The sequence below is a fragment of the Psittacula echo genome, assembly GCF_963264785.1.
Source record: "Psittacula echo genome assembly, chromosome: 1".
Lineage (NCBI taxonomy): Eukaryota > Metazoa > Chordata > Aves > Psittaciformes > Psittacidae > Psittacula > Psittacula echo.
In genome coordinates, this window is record NC_137735.1 from 3,047,775 (window position 1) to 3,072,735 (window position 24,961).

Below are 24,961 nucleotides of genomic sequence, written 5' to 3' on the forward strand. Positions count from 1 at the left end.
AAAGAAAAGGGATCAAAACGCAGCGTTCCGGGGTATTTTTTGTACAGCAAAGGTGTATCTGTTTTGGGAATTCTCGTGAAAAACCACCCCCCATCTCCCCATCTACTGCTGGTCTGTTGTATGTTTCCATTGGGTTCTCAAGGTGTGAAGAGCTACTGCCTTTGCGATTTTCTACGGTGAATATCTATCTGTACAGAGGTATGTATATATATGAATATACATGCAGATCTATATGTATACGTATCTCTCCTCTCTCCACCTGACTGTGAAGGATTTTTATTGGGCAAAATAAACTGGAGAAAGGCCCCATTTTAAAAAGCTCCCTGTGGCTGGTCTGCTTGTGTTGTGGGTGGGAGAAGGGAGGAGATCCACAGGGATTCTGGGAGGGATGCGCAGCCAGGCTGGGGGACCGCAGGGAAAACCTCACCTGGGACATAGCAGCATCCTCCAGGTCACAGCTTCATCAAAGCTCCTGCTCCAGAAGACGAAGAGGAGGGGAGAGGTGGAGGTGATCCATAGCAGAGTGGGATGGATGGGATGTTGCCCGGTCTTGCTTTCTCCCATGGTAAAAGGGCTGCTCAGGCTCTTCAAGCACTTAAGAACAAGCACCACGAGGCCACGGTGGTGGCCACAAGGCTGGACAAGGCGTCTGTGTTTGAGGTATCACCCCAGCCCGTAGCTCAGATCGCCACGGATGTGTCTGGAGCTGCTGGGGATGCCCCAGGGCTCACTGAGAAAGACACGGGCTTTCCATTGGTCCCACAGCCAATGTCCAAGACCTCCCAACATAGAAACCAGCCTGGTTTGGGTTGGAAGGGACCTTAAAGCTCATCCAGTCCCAACTCCTGCCACGGGCAGGGACCCCTTCCACTGGAGCAGCTTGCTCCAAGCCCCTGTGTCCAACCTGGCCTTGAACACTGCCAGGGATGGGGCAGCCACAGCTTCTCTGGGCACCCTGGGCCAGTGCTTCAGCACCAGTAAAGAACTTCCTTATCTCCAACCTGAACTTCCCCTGCTTCAGTTTGAACCCATCACCCCCTGTCCTGTCCCTACAGTCCCTGATGAAGAGTCCATCCCCAGCATCCTTGTAGCCCCCTTCAGACACTGGAAGCTGCTCTGAGGTCTCTATGCAGCTTCTCTTCTCCAGGCTGAACAGCCCCGATGCTTTCAGCTTGGCTCCATACAGGAGGTGCTCCAGCTCCTGAGCATCCTCATGGCCTCCTCTGTATGAAGGTAACTGACTTGCTCCCAGACCTACCACCCCTGGCTCCCAAGCCATGCTCAGACCTCAGGGACATCCAGGTAAGGACACATTGGGAATGCCAAGACCCAAGTGGGGATGCCAGGCACAGCCCTGGACCCCGCTGCAGTGGCGGCAACCCTGCACAAGCCAATTCCCATTCCCTCTTGTGCTTGGGGCAGCCCCATCTCCCACTGCAGCATCTCTCTGGGCTTCCCTGGCTTTGGGATTCAGAGGCTGTCACTCAAACCCTCTGCCATGCTGGGACTGTGAGGCTGGGAAGGGAGAGGGATTGAAGGAGCTGCTGTCCAGGCTGCACGGAACGGGGCAGCGAGGTGTGGAATGTTCATTGATGGGCATCCCAGTGCCGGGTTGGAGAACAGGGCTCATTCCCAGCATGAATGGGTGGGGAACAAGCAGTTGAAATGCATCAAATCCATGTTGGATCCCCCAGCGGTTGGGATGGGGAGGAGGATGCTGCCAGGGAGGTGGTTTTGGAACCAAAACTCCTGCCAGGTTACAGGCTTTGACTCAAACCAAGCCCACCCCAGCTGCTTTGCCAGTGTCACATTAAAGCACACTCAGATTAATATCGCCTTTATTGAAAACCAGTAAACCCAGCACTTTTCGCAGCACCAGCTTTGCCTGAGAGGTCTCCCATCCCCTCATAACAAAGCTGATGCCTCCAAGGGCAAAGCGAGCGTGTCTGGGAGTCAGTGATTCCCCTCAGACCCAGTTTAAGGTCCAAGGTGCTGTCAGCAACACAAGGCTTTTCCTACCGTTCACTACAACCAGAGTAGCTCCGCTCCAGCTCCATTTGGTCTCCTGAAGATGTGGTTTCCCCAGTCACCAGGGGATAAAAGGCTGATGGGAAGGAAGGAAGGAAGAAGAAACACTCAAAAGCTGCATGGTCATGGTCATGGTCATGGTCAACGGGCTTTTGCTCAGCGTGAGCAGGGGCTGGACTTCCCATCTCAATTCAGTGTTCCTCTAATCAGGAAAAACCATCCTCGAAGACTCAGACATCCTGAAAACACATCAACATTGTCAAGATATTGACTGGAGACCTTATTGTGGTCTTTTAATATATAAGGGGCTGCAGGAAAGCTGGAGAGGGGCTTGGGACAAGGGCCTGTAGGGACAGGCCAAGGGGAATGGCTTTAACCTGCCCGAGGGGAGACTGAGCTGAGCTCTTAGGCAGAAGCTCTTCCCTGTGAGGGTGCTGAGGCGCTGGCCCAGGGTGCCCAGAGAAGCTGTGGCTGCCCCATCCCTGGCAGTGTTCAAGGCCAGGTTGGACACAGGGGCTTGGAGCAAGCTGCTCCAGTGGAAGGGGTCCCTGCCCATGGCAGGGGTTGGAGCTGGATGAGGTTTTAAGGTCCCTTCCAACCCAAACCAGGCTGGGGTTCTAAGAGGTTACTTTGACCTTGTCAACACCACACGGTCAGGGTGCTCTTTAGATGAAGTATCCTCATTATACGCTCATTATAATACTACAAATCACACCTACAGGTCACAAGACCCCTGCTCAGATTAAAAGACCCTTCCCTGAGCATGCACAGTGAGGAACCATTGATGTAAGCTGATGGACATTAACTGACCCATCACTAAGTGCTGGGAGTGCTCTGGGGAGTTACCAACCTGACCCGAACGGTATAAAGCCATGGTATCTGTGCGGAGCGGCATTATGGGATGTCACCCAGCACCCCTTTTCTGCCCAAACTCGTAATAAACAGATACCTCATCTCTTGTGCATGAATTGTGTACTTCACACCGGAAAACAGACCCACTTCTGAGGCTGCAATGAACGGCATCACCCCACACCTCCACCACACTCTGCTCCAACCCCAATCCACCCCAGCACACGGCACCCCCCCTTAAGGCCATCAGGGATCCCCTCATCACCCCAGGACCGGACCCTGCCATCCCTATTGAGGGCCGGCGGCCGCAGCGCCCCACGGGGGACACGGGGCCGGGTTGCGGCCGGGACCGGCCCATGGCGGGCTCCGGGTCCCCCCGGCAGCCCCCGCGGCGGCGCCCATGACCCGTGTCACGTGACCGCCACCCGTATGGATCCCATAGGGGCTGGCCGCGCGTCGCTGCTGCCACCTGCCGGCTCCCCCGCCGCCCCGCGGGGTCCCTCTCGGCTGCCGTACGAGCGGCAGTGCGTCAGCGTCAGGTGACCGGAAGTACCGGGAGGCGCCGGGGGTGGCCGGGCGGAGGGGCTGGCGGGCGGCAGGGCCGGAGCTGGGCCCCGGTGAGTGCGAGCGGCGAGGCCGCTGCCCCGTCCCTTCCCGTCCTTTCCTCTTCCCCGTCCCTTTCTTCTTCCCTTTCCTTTCTCTTTCCCCTCCCTGTCCCCTCCGCTGCCCCCTCACGGGGAGAGGGGAACGGCGCAAGTGCGGATGCCCTCCCCCCCCGCCCTGCCCGGGACCCGCCGCAATAGGGCCTGCACCGCTCCGTGCGCTACACGTGTGCGGGTCACGTGCGCCTGTGTTACACGTGTGTTACACGTGTGCGGGTGTAGTGTGTGCGTGCAACGAGTGTGTGTTGTAAGCGTGTTATATATGTGCGCGTTACACGTGTGTGTGCGCGCGTGTGTGCTATGCGCGCCTGTTACACATGTCGTGTGTCAGAACGGCCATGGGTGTGAGGAGCCGCTGCACTGGCCCGGTGCTGGCCGGGCCTTCCCTGTTCCCGGAGCCTTCCAGGCCCGGCAGGGGCTGAAAACGGGATAAAACAGCACCAGCAGACAAAGAGTGACGTTTGTTCACTGTGCCGTAGGAATCTGTTGAGGGGGAAGCTCTTTCTCTCCTGTTCTCCTCTGCAGCCCCGGGTGGGTGTTAACTGGAGGCCAAAATGATCTGGTTTGCTCCCAACATGGCCCTGTCTGCTGCCATCTGGAGCTTCTCAGTGTTACCAAGAGGTGCCGGGTGCTCGGGTACCACCAGTGGTGCTGGGCAGGGGGAAGCAGGGCTGGGTGGGCTCCTAGTGTGGGTCTTGTGTGAGTTTCGGGGGGGACTGAGAGTTTCAGAGGGACCTAAAGCACAGAGAGGATGTCAGGGTGCAGCTGTATCCCCTTTCAGAGGGCTCATACTGTGGTGGGCAGCATCCCTCCAGGAATGTTGTTGTCACAGAATCGCAGCCTGGTTTATGTCGGAAGGCACCTTAAAGCTCCTCCAGCTCCAACCCCTGCCATGGGCAGGGACCCCTTCCACTGGAGCAGCTTGCTCCAAGCCCCTGTGTCCAACCTGGCCTTGAACACTGCCAGGGATGGGGCAGCCACAGCTTCTCTGGACCACTCCTCACATCCAGCTAACACTGAACTGTGCACTCGTGTTCTTGGCCTAGAGCTGAGCTGTAAATGTGACCCAGGCACTGACACAAAGATGTTTCCATCGCAGAGGACCTCCACAAAGTGCATCCACAGCTGCAGGGCCCAGCTCCAAACCTCTGAGTGGCTTTTTGGAGTCACTGGAAGCGAAATCTCTGCAGAGACTTGCCCAGAGGTGGGAAGGAGTTTGGCTGTGGTTGAACAAGAAGGAAGGAGGAGGAAGGCAGGCTGGTTACTCAGGATAACAGGAAGAGAGGGAAGTTGAGGGGAGGCGTAGGTTGAGTTGGAAGAGGGATGCTGTAGAAACTTCAGAGATCGCAGAGACTGAGGCTGGGGGTGGGTGAAAGTCATGGGCAAAAGGCCACTTGGACCTGCTTCTTTCAAAGGTGCTTTTGAAGTATCTTGACCCGTGCCAGCCTCACTCCCCTGTTTGCTCATTTTGTTGGACTAGGAGTAAAGAAGGAGAGGAATAATCTCTTCCTTTGGGAATACCTTCCCAAATGTGTCACGGCTTAACGCAGAACAACATGGATGGTATTAGCAGCGCACGACATTCACCTTTGGTGTGTGAACACCGTGACTTTGAAGTGGGGCTGTTGTCCCCAAGGGCAGTGTTTCTGGTGACAGCAGGACGCTGCATTTCATAGGTAGGATCACCTTCAGCAGCAAATATGTATTGGTTTCACTAAATGGCCGGTCTGAGTAGTGCTTGCTTGTCTCTAATGGAAACATAGGTAGGAGACATGGCAAACAGAGTCTTTTGGAAAGCCTTGGGCAGATAAACCTCCTCTTGTCCAAGATCATTATTGCAGCTTGAAGCAGCCCCTCAGTGGCCTCCAGGACCTTTGTGGAGGGGCTGGCAGATGATGCTGGAGGGGATGGGGTTTCATTCCCCCAGCTCTGCAGATCTGAGCCTTGCCCCTTCGTGCTGCCTGTCTCCAGCCAAACAAAGACCCATCTGTCACTCGTGGCCAGGTCAGGCTGGACAGCACAGCCAGAGCTTTGAAATCCAGCTCCTGCTTGCTGCTGCTGGTGGCTTTGCAAGGCTTGGGCTGTGCCACAGCATCTCAACGCTTGGCTCAGGTTGTACTGTCCAGGTTCTTCCTTCTGTTCACAAGACAGTCAGTGGCTGTCTCCAGAAGGCTTCATTTCATCTTCCCTTTTTCCCCCCCCTGCCCCCTGAACCTCCTGTTCTCTACTCAGGTTGCTTGTTTCACCTCTCGTGAGAGGGTTACAGCTCCAGCAGCTTCCCCTCGCCTCCCAGCTGCCTTTTGCTGCCCCAGGCTCTCTTCATGGAGCAGAGGATGCGAGATCTCCTCGTGTGCCACAGTGTGAGTCGACACAGGGGATCCCAGAGGGACTGAGCCACTTGACTTTGCACTGAAGCAGATGGGGAGCACTCCCATGCCAGCTGGGTGCTGAGATCCTGTCCTCAGACAGGAGCTGAGCACCAAAAGGCAGAGGTAAAGCTGCCTGGTGAGAAAGCAGCCTGCAGAGAGCAGCAGGCAGCTTGTGCCTGGATGGATCAGAGATGTCTGCCTGCCTGATGGTAGTTACTGCTTTTGCTGCTGTGGGAGAGTTCAGGGTGCATGATACAGCCGTGGAACCATGCCCATAGCAGGCAGCACCCCACGTCTGGCACCAAGAGGGGAGCAAAGGCCATCACTTCCACTCTCCCCATCCTCCCTCCCTTCCCCATCTCACCCTTCCTTGAAAGCAGCTGATGTTTTGCTGTTGTGATGCAGGAATAGACCATATAATGGATCGTGGGAGATGGGGAGATTCCTGTACTCAAAAAACCCAGTTTATATTCAGCCAGAGCACATGGGATCCCATCACAGCCCTCTCCTGCTCCTACCCCAAAGCCGCAGTGTTCACCACCAGTCTTCTTCCCCCAAGGCATCCATTTTGCTGCTGCAAAACTGAGTTTCCCTGTGCTGATTTGACATCTTGATCCAGCCCTAGTCGAAAGCTGCGAGTATCAGAGCTCAGAGGGATGCCCAGGAAGGATTTAATTCCCCCATGTGGGGAGCACAGAAGCTAATGTGTATTGCAGCATCTCTGCCAGGCTTTGGTTATCCCCATTGCTCAGCTCCCTGTGGTTCTTAAAGCACGAGTGGTTTTAAAGCAGTTGCGAACGCCTGGTGTAGATGCATCTTTGGGGTTGGCCACCTGGGGTGGGCTCTGAACAGAGCGCTGACCTGGTGCTTCTCTTTTCATCAGCATCTGAATCATCGTGACCAGGCTCATTTGGCAGCTCTTGCAGGCTGGCAGCACACAGCTTCACTCCTGACACGTTTCTCATCCTCACCCTCTGCAGTAGCTGGTTTAGGCAGGAGTTAGGAAGGCACCTGGCATGTTTTAAGCCTTTATACTCTAAAACTATGGGAAATGCTCCCAAATCCGAGTGTAAAGCTCTGCTCTCTCTGGTTCTCAGCTTAGGATGTAACATCTCATAGAACCATAGAATGGTTTGGGATGAAGGGACCTCAAAGCTCATCCATTTCCAACCCCTGCCACGGGCAGGGACCCCTTCCACTGGAGCAGCTTGCTCCAAGCCCCTGTGTCCAACCTGGCCTTGAACACTGCCAGGGATGGGGCAGCCACAGCTTCTCTGGGCACCCTGGGCCAGCGCCTCAGCACCCTCACAGGGAAGAGCTTCTGCCTAAGAGCTCAGCTCAGTCTCCCCTCGGGCAGGTTAAAGCCATTCCCCTTGGCCTGTCCCTACAGGCCCTTGTCCCAAGCCCCTCTCCAGCTTTCCTGCAGCCCCTTTAGGCACTGGAGCTGCTCTCAGGTCTCCCCTTCAGGAGCCTTCTCTTGTCCAGGCTGCCCCAGCCCAGCTCTCTCAGCCTGGCTCCAGAGCAGAGCTGCTCCAGCCCTTGCAGCATCTCCATGGCCTCCTCTGGCCTCGCTCCAGCAGCTCCACGTCCCTCTTGTGCTGCTGCCCCAGAGCTGGATCAGGGCTGCAGGGGGGGTCTCCCCAGAGCACAGCAGAGGGGCAGGATCCCCTCCCTGAGCTGCTGCTCACACTCTGGGGGTGCACCCAGCACACGGGGGGGTTCTGGGCTCAAGCACACTCTGAAGCTGGGTCATGAGGAGCTTCTCATCAATCAGCTGAGGCTTCAGGTCCACTGCACAAATACGTTTTCATTGTTTAGAATGAAAGAAAAGCAGTTTGGGTCCCTTAAAAATGAGAAAGAAGTGATTTTTGTCTCATTCCCATAATCTCTGCCCAGTTACTTGTAGCTGTTGAGCAGCAGCTGCCGTGTACCCCAACTTTGGGTATATCAGGTCACTTGGGTGCTTGTCTTGAACTGCCTTTGCATGACGTGATGATTGATAGCAGCTACCTTACAGCTTTGCAGGGCAACATCTGCCATGGCTCAGGGAAACACTGGCATCACCTCCCTTTTTGGTAGCATAAAGGCTAAGATTAAAAGTGCTTCATGTTAGGTGGAAGCCACTCATTCTTCGTCTGCCCTTTTTTCAGTACCTGGAAGCAATTCTGAGCCCAGTAAGTTGTGATCCATGGCTACAGTGCTAATATGCCGAAGATTTCCAAGGCTCAGCAGGGTGACCACATTCTCAACTACAGCCAAGTGCAAGGCCAACAGTGGGAGCAGCAAAAGTGAGGAGGAAAAGGAAGAGACCCCAGAAGCAGCCACCACCAGAACCGAATCCACAGCCACAATCCAGTTGCTGAATCCACGGGACTACAGAGTGCTGTATAATCCATCTGCCTATGCCCGAAGCAGAGCTGCCTCCCTGCAGCATGCTGCTAGGAGCAGTGGTGATGCTCTCGCCAACCTTGGCACCACACAGGTTGATTCCACCTCTTCTCAAGCTTGGCCACCCATCAGAAAGCCCAGGTCCAAACCACTCCCGGAGCAGACCATCTCAGCAGGCCTCTCTGCAGCACAAACCAAGGAGGAAGCAGAAAAGGAGAAATCAGAGCTGCACGACTCCAAGGAGGACCCCCGTGTGTTTCAGAAGGGGAGGCCTGAATACAGATCTCTCAGCTATGACAAGTCTGAGCCAGTAGAGACCCTTCCTTCGAAAGAAGGTGACTCCATTTTACACAGTGTGGCCACCTCCAAGGGCAACCAGAGCCCAGGGGCTATCACAGATCACTTTGTCAAGCTGAGTCGTTTGCCAGTGGAGCAGCACTCAGCATTGGTGTCCGACCCCAGGTTTAACAAACTGTGTCACTGTGCTGTCAAAAGCATGGGCTTGTTCAGCACTTCAGATCTCATCTGTGTTCTGAAGGCTTGTGTCCGTCTGGTTGTCCCAGCAACCCATCCTCTGCTGAATGCATGTGAGAATGAGCTCTGCCGGCGGGTGTGGGACATGAACCTGGACCAGGTGCTGCTGGTGGCTGACTGCTGGCGCTGCCTGCAGCGTAGTGTGCCTTCCTACCTCAGCATTCTGTTCAGCTATGCCAACATGCACTGGAAAGACCTCACGTTGCCCCACTTTGTTCAGCTTCTTTATATCATAGGCGAAGGCCGGAGGTCACCCGCGGACTTGATGCAGAAGGTGGAGAGCATGATTCTAAAGCACTTGGATTCCTTCACCTTGGAGGAGGTGGGTGCTATCTGCTTGGGGCTCTTTAAGTCCCTCAGTGGTATCTCTGACCATGTCATGAGAAGAATTGCAGACAAAGTGTCGCTGCAGATGGAAGACATGAGCACTTATGCTTTGGTGAACGTGCTGAAGCTACTCCGCTACACTCGCATGGACCACTTGCCCCTCTTGAAGGAACTTGGGAAGGTTATTCCTGCTAGGATTCCTACAATAAACATCCAGGGCATCATGCACATCAGTCTTACCTGCTCATCCCTCCACTACTTTGACGAAGGCATTATGGCTGCTGTGGCCATGTCATTGCCATCTAAGGTGGCTTACTGCCGAAGCAAAGATGCTGCCAAGTTCTTGTGGTCCTTTGGATGCCTGGACTATGAGCCTCCGAACGAGGAAGAGTTTTACTCCAGCCTCATAGAGCAGATGCATAGAAAACTCCACGAGTTTGCCAAGTTTCCAGAGCATCTCCTTACAGGTTTGCTTGGCCTGGCATTTGTCAAACGCTTCCCAGAGGAGCTGATAGACTATGCTTTGAGGGATGAGTTTATCCAGAGAACAAGGAGTAGTAAATACGAGCTCCAGAAGGACCTGTTCACCCTTAGTAAGAGTGTTGAAATCGAGTGCCCCAGCTACCAAGGCAGCCGCCTTTCACCTCAGCTTTCCCAAGAGATCACTGAGATGGTTTTGGCTTTTGCAGAGCAAGAAATCTACATCAGGCCTGAAATTGTGGAAGCCACATCTCTTCTCGAGAGCATGTTGGGTGGCCGCGAGTATGTGAAGAACCACATGCTCCTGCCTCACACGAGATCCAGTGATCTAGAGGTCCATTTGGCCATGGATGGATGTCCCATCCCTTTCAACTTAGAAGACCCTGTTAGAGTTAAGAGACTAAAAGACATTGGAGTTAGTTTAACGGATGACTTAATGTCTCAGCTTGTAAAAGGGAGATCTAACAACCAGGCTCACATGGAAGTGGATAATGAGGCCGGGACTGCCAGGCAGGAGCGAGGAGAACAAGGATGGACACCAGGCTCAGGGAGGGATCGAGCTATGCTTTCGGATGGATCTCTTGCAGATGCCTGCCTTGAAGCCTCCCCATCCCTTAGGCGGGACAGGCATCCTCAAGGGGTGAAGCTGGCTATTCAGGTGTCCAACAGAAACCACTACTGCTACTGCTCCAAGCGCCTGTTGGGGCTGCACCGCCTGAAGCGGCGGCAGCTGCAGCAGCTGGGGTACGTGGTGGTTGAACTTCCCTTCTGGGAATGGTTTCCACTGCTCAAACGCACGCGGCTGGAGAAACTGAGCTACCTCCAATACAAAGTGTTCGACCCAGCACTGCTGAGCAGGGCTGCTTAGCTTGCACACAGCCTCCCCAGTGCATCTTGCTCTGTGGTTACTGGTTTGAATGGTCTCGGGGTGTTGGTTAGGCGTCTGGCAGGTGCTCTGTGTGCTCAGCTCTTGCTGTGTTAGGCAGTTCTGCTCTGCGGAGCCGTGTGGCTCTCCTTTTGTACATAGGTCCTCAAAGTGCTTCTGTGACAAATAAAAACTCCTGGCCTGTGCATTTTTCTCTCTGGTTACTCTTTGTTCCCAGCCCTAAATGGAATCGGATGGATTTGGTGCCTGTCCGAAAGCAGAACGGTGGTGGTTGATGATTTTTAGTCATGAAGCTGGCCTGAGTGCCAGAAGCAGTGTTTCCGTGCTGTTTCCATCACTATCTAGCTGGGGTTGGTGGGCATGCAGCCTGAGCTGCTCCTTGTGTATGAAAGCTGGGTGGTGGGACCCTGAGACATTCATTTCATGCTCAGCTCTCAGCAGTGCCTGGCAGAGAGGATTTGCATCTGGTTGACCCTATTGATAGTGTCTGTTGCCAAATGGGGCTGACAGATCCACCTTGAGGTGATTCCCCTGCTCTGTGACAATGAGAAACCAGAGTGTGAACTCTGGCTGTTTGGAGCATCTGCTCTGGAGGCTGCTGGTTTCACCCTCCTTCGCATGGCTCACTGTGGTTTTCTTGCTCAGGTGTCTGATCTCTGCACGCTGTTCTGAGGGTTGAGTTGCTGCTTGCAGGTGATGGTTGTCTCCAAGAGGAGGGACATTTCCTGAGGTGCACAGGGCAGGCTCTGCATCTGACCGGAGCTGAAGGGATGATTTCACATGGAGCTGCATGTGAAACTCCCAGTCCCGCTGCAGAGGCACTCAGACTGTTCCGCCTGGTTTGTAGTGTGGTGTTTCCAGATGTACGGAGGTGGAGGACGGGGAAGAGAGGTGTCAATAAGTGGCAGGGGGTTGGAAGTGGATGAGCTTTAAGGCCGCCTCCAGCCCAAACCAGTTTGGGATTGTGTGATCACATTGCCTCAGTCGAAAGATCTGTGTTCGCCATAGGGCAGACACAGACTCAAGGGAGATGGACACTTGTGTGACATCCTGATGGCACTTCAGAATCTGAGTCCTTCATGATCCTTGAGTTGTTTGTTTTGACCAGCAGTGACTTTAGTAATGGGGTCCTGGGCTCACTGTCCCAATCTGATCCTGGCTTCTCTGACCCGTTCCTCTCACCTCTGTTTACCTGTCCCTGCTGATTCTTGATCCTCAGCCAGCCCCTTTACTGTCCTATCACTGTGTGTCCAGCCAGCTCTCATTTCCCTCTTCACACGGCATCTTAGTCCTTATTTCATTTCCGTTTCTCATTTCATCTGCCCCTTCATCCCCACTGTCTGTCTTCTGAGTTATGTTTTCATAGGAAGAGTAAAACAAAACACAGCCATGGAGAAAAGTAACTCGGTGACCAACTTGGGTTGTGAAGCAAGAGTATAGCAGAGCTTGTCAGAAGGAGGGACAGTGGCTTGGACATGCAGGATGATGTCTTCTTACTGAGATGTTGAAGCTGGGAAATAAGCTTGAGTTAAGTGTTTCTGGGTCACAAACAGGAGAAAATCCTATAAAGATACGTGTATATATATACGTGCATACACACTGAATTGAAAGACAGCCCATTTAGTGAGAGAATAAGATGGTTTTAATTAACCAGAGCCAGTTGTCACAAAACATGATAGAAAAGGATGAAGATTTAGGATGAGACCTCAGTAACAGCTTAGGCTTGGAAGAAGATGTGAGTGTCCTGAGGAGTGGCTTGCACCCATCTGTGATTTGTCTCTCATGAGGCAGCGCTATGGAAGAGGAGGTCGCACAACCACAAGGCCCACAGGAGAGGCTGGCATCTGATACAGGCAGGATCTCAATAGACAGAGGCTCGTGAGGAGTGAGTTCTTAAAGCAAGGAGTCTGCAGGATGCAAAGGTAAAGGGAAGGTCTCACCACCAAGACTTGTGGAAGGTGAATGCACTGGTCTGGTCAGATTGGAATGGAGAAGACTTCAGGTCAGGAAGGAGATGGAAGGTGAAACTAGAACAGAAGGCAAATCCTGAATCATTGCAAGGAAAGGAACAAAGAGTTGGTTTGTCATAATAGCAGTGCTGAAAGCCAAGCTCATTTACCAGGCAGCAGGTTCAGAAGGAACCAAAAAGAGTAGTTGTGTCACCCAGCCTGCAGTTCAACCAGCAACCTTCCTCCCCCAGGATGGGGATGCCAAAAGTGAGACCAGTTTAAAGCCTGTTTGAACAACTCCTCACTGGAAGCCTCTCAGCTCACAAAGCCAAGGAAGTGCTATCAGAGGAGCACTGGTTTGTGCTTGTCTTGTTCCTGTGTTCCCTGTTGAGGAGCAGGCATTGCTCCTGGTGGCTCTCAGACCAAATACTGCGCTAGAAGGGGTGCTGTCTGGCTTGCTGCAGCTCTTTCTAGGTTCATACCTGCTTCAGTGAAGCATTGGCATTGTAACCTTCAAGCTGTGCTCTCTGCAGGCCTGGCTTCCTGTGGGATTTGTACCTCAGATCCCACGTTTCTCATTCAGACCCAGGTTGCAGCCCTGTGCTTTGCAGGCAGGCAAAGTGAGCTCCTATCACTGTATTCCAATGGACCACCGTGCCCCCAAAGGGCTGATTTCATTTTGGCTGAGCTAACAGCTTCAGCTGAAACCTATTAAAGGGCTGCTTGTGCTTGAAGGAAGCAGCGGGTTCCTGATTTGCAAGGTTGCCCAAGGCAATGGGGTGTTCAAACTAAGGTTACTGTAAGGTTAAAACTCTTACGGATAATTTCATTCTTAGGAGGGATGTGATATAACTGATTCGAGTCACATTGTTTTCAGTGGAGGAGAAGGTGCATTCACTTGAGTTTCTTTAATGAACAGTGTTAGAAGAATCAGCTGGGTCGGTGTTCAGAATATAGATCATCTCCCTCCAAGCTATTAGATGCTCTCTTGGAGCTATTAAATACCAGTTACTAATATTTGGGTTTAATCTTAGCTTATCTCTAAGGCTCCCAAAGCCCTTGAGAAACATTTCTCTTTGCAGCAGTGTGTTAGTGCTGACCGGTGTTTCCCTCATCCCAAGAGGCCCCATCCCAGCTGCTTGTGCTGGGTGTTGTCCAAGAGCACAGGCAGGTCCTGCCTCAGACTGAAGGCACAGGTAGATGTGGCACACAGGGAGAGCCAGGCACAGGGATGAAATGGGGTGTTCAAGGCCACCCAGTGGGAATGGATGCCGGTGATGAATGCCCTGGTTGGATCGCAGCCCATGTCCTCCAGTTCCAGCTGAGGCTGCTAAAAGCTCACAGTGATTCCTTTGACAGCCTCATGTGATAGAATCATAGAATCAGGGAATGGTTTGGGTTGGAAGGGACCTTAAAGCTCCTCCAGTTCCAACCCCTGCCACGGGCAGGGACCCCTTCCACTGGAGCAGCTTGCTCCAAGCCCCTGTGTCCAACCTGGCCTTGAACACTGCCAGGGATGGGGCAGCCACACTCTGATGCTTCATCTACCAGAGCTGCTGCCTCTTTGATAAGCTTTCACATGTAATTGCTGGTCCATCCATAGGTAAGATGATTTTAGTTAAAACAGCCATTTTTTCTTTGATGTTTCTCCAGGGATTCACAAACTGACACAGCTTTTTCTCTCCATCCTGTCTCAACCCCAGTCATTTGGGTTTATATTGGCTTCACCTCCTGGACTCAGATCTGAGCTGCATTTTAGAAGAGAATGTTGCATGGAGACCTCATAGCAGCCTTCCAGTATCTGAAGGGGGCCTACAAGGATGCTGGGGATGGACTCTTCATTAGGGACTGTACTGACAGGACAAGGGGGAAAGGGTTCAAACTGAAACAGGGGAAGTTTAGATTGGATCTAAGGAAGAAATTCTTTACTGAGAGGGTGGTGAGGCACTGGAATGGGTTGCCCAGGGAGGTTGTGAATGTTCCATCCCTGGCGGTGTTCAAGGCCAGGTTGGACAGAGCCTTGAGTGACATGGTTTAGTGTGAGGTGGCAGGGGGGTTGGAACTGGATGATCTTAAGGTCTTTTCCAACCCAAACTGTTCTATGATTCTGTGATTCTACGATCTACTGAGCTTGTCATTCACACACAGGCTCCAGAACAAGATCTTTTCACTGATGTTCACTTGCTTTTTCTTTCTTTTCTGTTTTTCACAAGCTGAATCTGATGCTCACAAACTGAGCTCTTTCCAGCTGCCAAGATGGTAATAAACGTCTGTCTCCCACAGTTCAAGCCAAGGATTCATTGCAACAAGGTAAAGTAGCGATGTGAGGGGGTTTAGGGAGCTGGGGGGATCGGGTGTATGCAGTGTGTTGGACTGGTTGGGGCTCAGGGGATCTGTTTGCTGCTCATCTGTTATAATTGGTGTTTCTGGAAGACTGATTTTTGGCTGCCCATGCCAGGGTTTCCTGGGAAAACAAAGCAAAAGCAGCTCACAGCAAACTCCCCTCGTTTTGTGTGGTCTGGCTGATCCAGAGGGGGATTTTAACACGAGAGGCTGTGGATGTCCACTGCCAGCAGAAGCACTGAGGGTGGCTGCAGGTAAAGTGCAGGCGTTTTAGTCTGCAAAGCCAGGAGCATCTTTGTCACTTAAAATCGTTTTCCAGCGGTGTAGGAGGGCTGTGATTTGGGTGGGTTTGCTCAGAGCTTTCTCTTCCAAGCTCAGCAGTCTCCTGTCATCCTCAACCAGGTTGCTCGAAGCCCCTGTGTCCAACCTGGCCTTGAACACTGCCAGGGATGGGGCAGCCACAGCTTCTCTGGGCACCCTGGGCCAGCGCCTCAGCACCCTCACAGGGAAGAGCTTCTGCCTAAGAGCTCATCTCAGTCTCCCCTCTGGCAGGTTAAAGCCATTCCCCTTGGCCTGTCCCTACAGGCCCTTGTCCAAAGCCCCTCTCCAGCTTTCCTGCAGCCCCTTTAGGGACTGGAAGACTGCTCTGAGGTCTATAAGGACAGGTAGGATTGATCCCAGAGCTGGAGAAGGCAGTCAGCTATCTGACCTCCAGAGGTTTCTGTTGTTGGATGGGGCTTTGACCAGCCTGCTGTAGTGGAAGGTGTCCCTACTCATGGCAGGGGTTGGAACTGGATGAGCTTTAAGGTCCCTTCCAGCACAAACCAGTCTGGGATTCCAGGATTTTAGGAGCCTGCCAGCTGTTTTCTCAAGAGATCTCTTTCCACATGGATAAGCTGACATAACGTTTCACCAGTGTTGAAGGACAGTTCTGGGCCCCTCAGTTCAAGAAGGACAGGGAATTGTTTGAAAGAGTCCAGCGCAGAGCCACAAAGATGATGAAGGGAGTGGAACATCTCCCTTATGAGGAGAGGCTGAGGGGGCTGGGTCTCTTTAGCTTGGAGAAGAGGAGACTGAGGGGTGACCTCATCAATGGTTACAAATATGTAAAGGGTGAGTGTCAGGATGATGGAGCGAGGCTTTTCTCAGTGATGTCCAGTGATAGGACAAGGGGTAATGGGTGTAAACTGGAGCATCAGAGGTTCCATGTGAACATCAGGAAGAACTTCTTTACTGTGAGAGTGACAGAGCACTGGAACAGGTTGCCCAGGGGGGTTGTGGAGTCTCCTGCATTGGAGATATTCAAGGCCTGGCTGGACAAGTTCCTGTGTGATGTACTCTAGGTTACCCTGCTCTTGCAGCGGGGTTGGAGTAGATGAGCTTTTGAGGTCCCTTCCAACCCTTGGGATTCTGTGATTCTGTGACAGGAGCCTTCCATCTCACCACACACACGCTCTGCTCCCAGCCACGCTCTCCCTCTTGGTGTAGTTCACTGACCCATTCAGAACCACACACTAACCACACTTTTGCACTCTTTTAGCTGTTAGATCAGCTCTGCAAATGGCCAGCCAGGTGGCAGAGGCTGCAGAGAATAGTGGATGGGACCGTATGGAGGAGGGTGGGAATGGGTCTGCTTGGCCTCAGCGGCAGGGATCTCCTGTGCCGTCTCCCTGCACGTGAAACCTGAGCCATGGTTCCCAGTTGATGTTGTCCTGAGACTCTCCATCAGTGCTTGTGAATGAGTTTGAGTTTCTGGCTCCAAATTAAATGTGGTTTTCTCCTGAAACACAGATTTCTGCTGATGGCTACGAAGTGGAGAATCTCATCTCTGAAGACCTGGCCAGGAGAAACCGGGGCTTCCGCAGCGAATACTTCATCAAACCTCCGGTCCACGTCACCATCTCTTTTCCCTTCAACATTGAGATCTGCAGGATCAATATCGACGTCTCATCCGGGGGATACCAAACCTTCTCTGGGCTCGAAGTTTACACCTCTACCTCATGCAATAAAACCTCGTGGCAGAGCCCTGAGGGTCAGTTCTCAGGCCTGGCCAGTCAGCCCCTGTCAGACAAAGATACTTTCACACTGGTGGGCAAAGCTGTCTTAAAAAATCAAAGCAAAGTGACATTTGGCCATAGAGGCTTCAAGCCAAGGCCTCCCTTCCATCAGGTGGAAAATGTCTTGTCCTACCCCGGCTCTGCATCTCAAGACCTCTGGAACAAAGGGCCCTCCTCACTGAGCAATGTGTCCCACTTAAGGATCTGCATCACCCACGTGGCTGGAGGCGGCCTGCCTTGCATTAAGAGGCTGGAGGTGTGGGGACAGCCTGCCAAATCCTGCCCACAGGAGGTGATTGAGGGTGTCTTTCAGGTGGCCTCCCAGTTCTTCACCCAGGATGTTGGTAACCTCAAGCCAGAGCTCTGGACACCAATGGAGAGCGACTGCGTGCCCTTCAGTGCCAATGACAGCGAGCAGCAGACCCTCCGCAAGCTGGTGGATGTTGTCCAAGACATCCCTGAGGAATTCCTGGACCCCATCACTCTGGAGATCATGACCTTCCCCATGCTCCTGCCCTCGGGGAAGGTGATCGACCAGACCACCTTGGAGAAGTGCAACCGGAGCGAAGCGTCCTGGGGCAGGGTCCCCAGTGATCCTTTCACTGGGGTGGCCTTCAGCCAGCACTCACAGCCCCTACCTCACCCCACCCTCAAGGCTAGGATAGACCATTTCCTCTTGCAGCACAGCATTCCTGGCACCAACCTGCTGGGGAGGGCTCATGCCTCGGAAATGCTCGTCCCTTCTTCCGTAACAATGTCTTCTCTGAAGAGGAAAATGGACTGCATGGATCAGAGCTCTGTGCAGGCACCTTATTTTTCCTCTACAAACTTACTTGTCACGGCTACCTCAGAGAACAGTGCTAAAAAAATGAAAGCTGACAATGACTCACATTTGATCCACATGGACTGTTCCACAGGTACCGGGGCTCCCCAAGTCCCTTGTGTTCCTTGAATGCCTTGAGAGCCTGGAGCCAGGTTTTCAAGTCAAGAGGCTCCACGCCAGAGTCCCATCCCACCTCTACAATGCTTTAAGGCCGTTGTGTTTTGCTGCTGATAGATGCCATGAGAGTCAGGTCATCATCTCATTCACCTCTCCTCAGCACAACCTGCCATGCTGGATGCTGTTTGCTCCCATTCTCTTTCACCTTTTCTCATCTCTAGGCTCGTCGTTCTCATTGTGTTACCTGTGCAGTCTCCTTCGCAGCCCTCGTGTTTGCTCAGGTCGCCTTGTTCCCCTTTTAGTTTGTATTTCCTTTCTCCTCCTTGCTTTCAAGCCACTGTCCATGTGGAGACAACGTTTTTCTCACGGTGTGCTGGTTTAAAGTCTCTTTATCATGGGTGATTTATTACCTTACCCATCAGTGTGTTCTTGCATCAGCAAGAAGGTATCCACAGCAGGAAAAGAAGTGTCTTGTGGTGCGGCAGTGATGGCACAGGGTGTCCTGAGTGGTGTGGGTCTTCTCCTGAGGAGTGAGATGGGGAGGAAGGCAGGAATGAGGCACTCACCCTGCTCATGGCTTTCCCTGGCCATACTCTTGGTGCAGCTGATTCCCTGCACACTCAGTGTCCCTGCACAGATTGTGTCCCCAGGGATGTGCTGGCTCCTTCGCTTCTCACAGGGCTGCTCCTGCTGTGGCAGAGGCTGAGTGGGGAGTGTGCGGCTGTGCTGCCTCCAGTCTGCCTTGTCCTTAGTGCAGCAGTGCAGGGGCTTGGGACTATAACAGCAGCAAGGGAATGGCTCCTTCAGAGCAGGGAGGAGACAGCCCAGGCTGGGAGAGGCTTGCCCAGGGTTTGCAGTTAAAGCGGAAAGCCATTAGAGACATTAGACCAGGGATGCAACTTGTGTCTCCAGGGGAAGGAAATGGGTCCTGCTTTCCTTTTATCCTTGTTTTTCTCAGCAATACGGTAACAGCAGCACTGGGCATAAGCTCCCAGAGGCAGAAAACCAGCCCAGACCTGCATCTCCCAGATAAATTCCCTGGAAAGCTGAGTGCTTCCACTCATCTCAGTCCCCAGCCGTGCCACAGCTTCAGACCAGGCAGGCAAGGCAGCGTTGTGGCAGCACAGGCAGGCTTTTGGACCCGCGGAGCACTGGGAATGTAGGATGCTCCTTGTAGGTCCAGCAGCATTCAAGTGCAGGACTGCTGAGAAGGAGACAACCTTTAGAAAGCCAGGGTGATCTGTGGGGTAAATACCAAGGAGATTCCCACCTCTCATCCCAGAATCTATTAGCTCTTTGTGCTTTATTCCCTGATGACCAGAACCTTCACGCCACGGTGAAGAGTGGCTCCCAGGCAGCTGCTCCTCTTGCTCCATGCTAGATCTTTCTCCCCAGATCCACATCTGTTTTGCCATGTTTGCTTTCTCTCTTGTTGGCACAGGGATTCCTGAAATCTATTGGAGTTGCTGGCAGTGCAGCTGTTATAGGCATGTAACTACTGCACACAGCAACGCTTAAAGCTTCTCTCTGGTGGCTTAAACTGAGTTACTGCTTTAGGTAATGGTCCCACTGCAGGAAGAAGGCAGACTTAAATGGGAACTGAGGTAGGAAGGAGATGTTTTTAACAATCTTGTATTTAGATGAGCTTTAAAGGGAGCAAGTGTCTGTGAGGTTGTCTTGTCATGTAAGGGCTGTCTCTCAAGGCAGGTAAGCCGACTTTCCTTGTGTTCTCTAATCTGGAGGTCTGTAACATGTCAAAAGGTGGCCTAATTCCTGCTGGAACCTGTCCCCTCCTTCACCTTTCCCCCCAAAATGTTTATAGGAAAAAAGCTCAGTTTGATTTTAAACGAAGTCTTTAAAGACCTGGTTGAAAATAACTGATGTTCATGGCACCAGAATGAATAGGAAGAAGCCAGACTGCACATTTCTGCTCTGATCTCTCACTCTCGCTCAGTGCTTTAGGAGGACTCATCAGTTATTTTCCCTGCAGAGATGTGTAACAGCTCCCGCTGGGGATGTGCCCCAGCCCCATAGGAGCAGGGAATGCCCTGTGGGGTCCTGGATCTCCTGAGGGAGCCGTGCCCATCCATAAACAAAAGCACCTTGCTCAGCGCAGGGCGCTCGCGCTCCGGCGTTTCATCAGACTTGATTGCTGTGGCAAATGTGCAGCACTAATTCAAAGCTCTTCCTTGGGGAGATGGATGTAACAGGATTGGTGATGCAGACAGCATCCTCTTAATGCACAGCCTGAATGAACGCCTTTGGTGGGGCACAGGGCAAACACTGCAGGGAAGAGTCCGACCCTGCGCCTTTGGCTGCATCCCTTGACTCAGAACTGAGACAGAATAACATCAGTCCCCCCAGCTAGTATTAATGTCTTCAATGTTCCCAGTTAGCTGCATGAAGCTGGGCTGGGAGCACTGGGCTGGGTCCCTCAGTGGGGAAGGCTGAGGGTTCAGAAGCTGGTTTCTGGATTATTTGGGGGTTTGCCCATTTTCAGACCTGCAGATAGAAGCTGGCGCCTGAAGGTTTGTTGGCCCTGGGGCACGGCATGGGTGTCTGGCAGAGATCTGTAGGACTTATCATGTTTAGGACCCAAAGGAGAAGCACTACATCCCCATCCTGGCACCTCGGCAGGGAGAAGAGACCTCTTGAGAAAACAAGTGGCAGGGCTCCTAAAACCATAGAATCCCAGCCTGGTTTGTGTTGGAAGGGAGCTTAAAGCTCCTCCAGCTCCAACCCCTGCCACGGGCAGGGACCCCTTCCACTGGAGCAGCTTGCTCCAGGCCCCTGTGTCCAACCTGGCCTTGAACACTGCCAGGGATGGGGCAGCCACAGCTTCTCTGGGCACCCTGGGCCAGCGCCTCAGCACCCTCACAGGGAAGAGCTTCTGCCTAAGAGCTCATCTCAGTCTCCCCTCTGGCAGGTTCAAGCCATTCCCCTTGGCCTGTCCCTACAGGCCCTTGTCCCAAGCCCCTCTCCAGGTTTCCTGCAGCCCCTTTAGGCACTGGAGCTGCTCTCAGGTCTCCCCTTCAGGAGCCTTCTCTTGTCCAGGCTGCCCCAGCCCAGCTCTCTCAGCCTGGCTCCATACGCGTGCTGTCCCAAAGATTCAGAGGCAAAGCAGCATTCCTGTTGCTCATTCTTTCCCCCCTGTCCTCTTCTTGAGCTTGTGCTTCTCTTTGCAGATCTGGTCTCTCACGAGCAAAAGCTCTCAGAGAGTTTGGACACTGCCTTGACCTCGGCGCTCAGCTCCATGCCCTCATTCACAGCCAAGCTGATGAAGAGCCAGCAGCAGGCACAGAGCGAAGGAGGCTGCAGCAGTTCCTGGAGTGTGGGCACCGTCCTCGGTAAGCAGCAAGTGCCTTTGGGTCACCTTGGGGAGCCAGAGAGGAGAAGAGAGCTGGGGCTGGGTTAGCAGCGAGGGTTGTGCTGCTGCTCAGCCTCTTCCGATGCTTCTTCACGCACCAAAATAGAACCATAGAATGGTTTGGGTTGGAAAGGACCTTAAAATCCTCCAGTTCCAACCCTCTGCCATGGGCAGGGATGCCTTACACTAAACCATGTTGCCCAGGGCTCTGGCCTTGAGCACTGCCAGGGATGGAGCATTTACTATATAAATACCCAATATTAAACATTATGTTGCCTGCCAGCAAGCTTTACTTTACAATCCCTAGGCCCTGCTTTTTCATCTCAGGAGATTTAATGGTTTATTCTCCCACTGAGGCAGGTTAGACCTTGTTGGCCCCCAGAAAGTGATGTCCGGTGTCCATGCCCTCAGTCAGGGCAGGCTTCAGCAGGAGTGCTGTGATCTGCTCATTGCCACTTGTCTGTGCTGCCTGAGGGATGCACTGCACTGCACTGCACTGCACTGGGACATGATGCTAAGCCCAGCCTGCACCAGGTTAGCTCAGACTGAGAGGTTGCCCCTTGTCAAGGCTTGGCTGCTCCCAGGGCTCTGTGATTTGGGCTAAGTGGCTCAAATCATAAAGTCATGGAATAGTTTGGGTTGGAAGGGACCTTCAGAGGTCATCTAAGTCCAACCCCAGTGTCACCTGTTACCTGCACAGGGTAAGCTGGGGTGTTGCCATGTGGATTGGGAAGGAGCCTGGTGTGGAGATGCAGGTGGAGAGGTGTAAATCTAGCAAATACCTCTCAGCATGGCGACCCTTAACAGGAGCAGGTAATGGTAGCATCATGGGTCAACCAAGCCAAGTGTGTGCCCAGTGTCCCATTGGATTTGACTATATATAGACCAGGCTGTTGAGTCCTCGCAGTTACATCCCACCAGCTAGACATGCTAATCCAGCTGTGTATGCATAGAATCATAGAATAGTTAGGGTTGGAAAGGACCTTAAGATCATCCAGTTCCAACCCCCCTGCCATGGGCAGGGACACCCCACACTAAACCATGGCACCCAAGGCCTCATCCAACCTGGCCTTGATTCCCAAATTGATTCCATTGGGGCACAGGGAAGCATTGAACCTCCCTATATCCCTCCACAGGCTGATGCCCTAACTGAAGCTTGTTCCTCTTCTTCTCTTCTAAGATATAGAAGATCCTAGATCTTCTCAAGGATCTACCAGAGAAGGGTGTTCAGAGGGACCAAATACCCCGGAGAAAAGGCTGGCGCTGTCTTTCTCTCTCAATAGCTTTTGCTGTTTCACAGTGACATGAAGCTATTAAGCTTCATTCCCTGTCCCCTTTAAAATTGCTGCTGTTTAAGAGTTGACTGAGTAGCCCTTGATGGACGGTGTGTGCCAGGAATGCAAAGTGATCCCTAAAGCGTTTCACTCGGGAATAGGTGATTTTAATCCGAGCGTTGGAAAAGCGGAAGACGCTGATTTAGCCTCGGGAGAAGTGAAAAGCCCTTTACAGTCATCTGTCCTCAATTAAAAGCCTGACGGTGCAAGTGCTGGTGTGATTCAGCCCCTTCTGAGCACAACCTGCCCCAGAAGGAGACTGTTGCCTTTCCTTATGGTAGTGATAAAACAGTCCATGGTCCTGAGCCATGAGCTGTGCTGTACAACTGCAGAACACGGGGTCCTTGGCTCCTAGGCGGGATTGGGCATCTTAAGGGGTGGCACAGCATGGACTTGGTCCTGTTTATCAATGACCTGGATGACGGGATAGAATGTACCCTCAGCAAGTTTGCTGATGATACAAAGCTGGGGGAATGGCTGCTACAACCTGAAGTGCTGCCTTTCAGTGGGACCTCCATAGGCTGCAGAACTGGGCAGAGAGAAGCCTCATGAGGTTCAACAAGGGCAAGTGTAGGGTGCTGGACCTGAGGAAGAAGAACCCCAAGTACCAGCACAGGTTGGGGCTGACCTACTAAAGAGTGGTTGAGCTGAGAAGGACCTAAAGTGTTGGTGGATGATGGGTGGACCATGAGCTGCAGTGTGCCCTTGAGCCAGGAGGGACAAGAGCATCCTGGGTGCAGCAGGAGGAGTGTGGCAGCATGGCAAGGGAGGTGATTTCTCCCCCTTTACGTGACCCTGGTGAGCCCCCATCTGGAGCACTGTATCCAGTGCTGTGCTCCCCAGTACAAGAAAGACAAGGGGCAACTGGACAGGGTCTGGCAGAGGCCACAAGGATGAGCAGGGGTTTGGAGCATCTCTCCTGGGAGGAGAGATTGCGGGAGCTGGGGCTGGTTAGTCTGGAGCAGACTGAGAAGGGATCTCATTAATGCAGATCAGTATCTGAAACGGGAGTGCCAGGAGGGTGATGCCAGTCTCTGTCAGTGACAGGACAAGGAGCAATGGCCATAAACTAAAACACAACAAGTTTCTTCATGTCAGCATGAGGAAGAACTTCTTTACATTGAGGGTGTCAGAGCACTGGCACAGGCTGCCCAAGGGGGTTGTGGGGTCTCCCTCTCTGGAGACATTCAAACCCCACCATGGACACATTCCTGTGTAACCTGCTCTGGGTGGCCCTGCCGTGGCATGGGGTTGGGCTGGACGATCTCCAGAGCTCCCTTCCAACCCTGATGATGCTGTGACTTGTCACCCCTCTGACCAACCCCTTCTCCTGTCACCTTTGCAGAGCACAGCAGGAGCAGCCAGACCCAAGGATGCTCTTCCTGTGGCAAAACCTTCTCCTCCTACTTCAAAACGGAGCCCGTTTACCAGCTTCCCTGTGGCCACCTCATGTGTCGCCCCTGCTTGGCCGAGAAGCAGAAGTCTCCATCCTCAATACTCTGTGGGAGCTGTAAGAGGCCGGCTGCCACGCACGACGTCAGGAGGGTTCACTTCTGACCCCTCGGCTGCCAGAGCCTTCCCAGGAGGATGAGAGCGAGGAGCTGCTCCCTGTGTCTGTGTTGGTCCATAGGAGGATGAAGGCCTTTGGAGGAGCTCACCAAGAGGAGCTTGGTCTTCTTGTGCTTACAGAGTTGGGGGGGGGGGGTTTAGAGCATCGCGCCGGAGCAAAGCGATCCGAGGATAATAAAAGCCATAGCTTCTTTAACAAGGAATATGTATTTATACAGGACTGGTTTCCAGCTGTCACCCTCTTCCTGCCATCCCAGTGGCTCAGTGGTTTAGCATAGGTGCCTTTTGGACTGTGAGTTTAGCTTCCCTGTGAGTTCAAACCATTTACATATCTGACGCGCAGCCATTCGGTCGTGGACCAGGCCAAGTCCTCGTGATGGACAACATGCATCTACCTGACTTCTCCCCTTCCCCGCCTCACTCCCCTCCTCCCTATGGTGCTGCAAGAGCGCATCAACCATCCTGGAGTCCAGCAAGTGACAAAGAGAGGCCAGGGGCAACGTGTGAGTAAGTGGCAGCGATCTCATCCTGCTCATAGCAACTCCTGTAGAAAAGCCATCGCATCACACCAGACGTCACCCTCGGTTTGTGTCGTGTGTCTGGACCAGCTCCGTCTGGCTGATAGACATTTAAGCCTTAATAAAACTTATGTTTAAAGTCAGGTTCTCTTTCTGACTTGTAATTGTGCAGCTTCATCACCCCGTGGAGTGAAACCTCATCACAGCACTGAGGAAACGAGGTGGGGAAAGCAAAAGCAACGCAAAGGATCTGTGGGTTCTGGTGGGGTTATAGCGGCAGCCGCATGGACCGCCATGGGCTGAGACTGAGATGCCTAAACCTGAGGAGATCTGGTCTTCAGAGAGCTCCTCAGAAGGAACA

The 24,961-nt window shown here is 53.0% G+C and overlaps 1 protein-coding gene across 6 annotated transcripts; it reads left to right on the forward strand.

Moving 5' to 3' along the window:
• The first annotated feature begins 3,430 nt into the window (after positions 1–3,430).
• LOC308221747 (RING finger protein 37-like) lies at positions 3,431–24,730 on the forward strand. Of its 6 annotated transcripts, none has more exons than XM_080618993.1 (5): positions 3,449–3,494; positions 14,686–14,782; positions 16,607–17,789; positions 20,998–21,159; positions 23,859–24,730. In XM_080618993.1, exons 2-5 carry the CDS (start codon positions 14,729–14,731, stop codon positions 24,068–24,070), a joined length of 1,611 nt encoding a protein of 536 aa, XP_080475119.1. In that variant the 5' UTR covers positions 3,449–3,494; positions 14,686–14,728; the 3' UTR covers positions 24,071–24,730. The 6 variants fall into 6 exon arrangements, 5 of the variants coding, with proteins under 5 accessions (XP_080475116.1, XP_080475118.1, XP_080475117.1 ...); XM_080618994.1 differs by lacking the exon at positions 3,449–3,494 and adding an exon at positions 10,242–10,381; XR_013956970.1 differs by lacking the exons at positions 20,998–21,159; positions 23,859–24,730 and adding an exon at positions 8,059–10,381 and having other exon boundaries at positions 3,431–3,494; positions 16,607–16,647.
• The last annotated feature ends 231 nt before the right edge of the window (positions 24,731–24,961 follow it).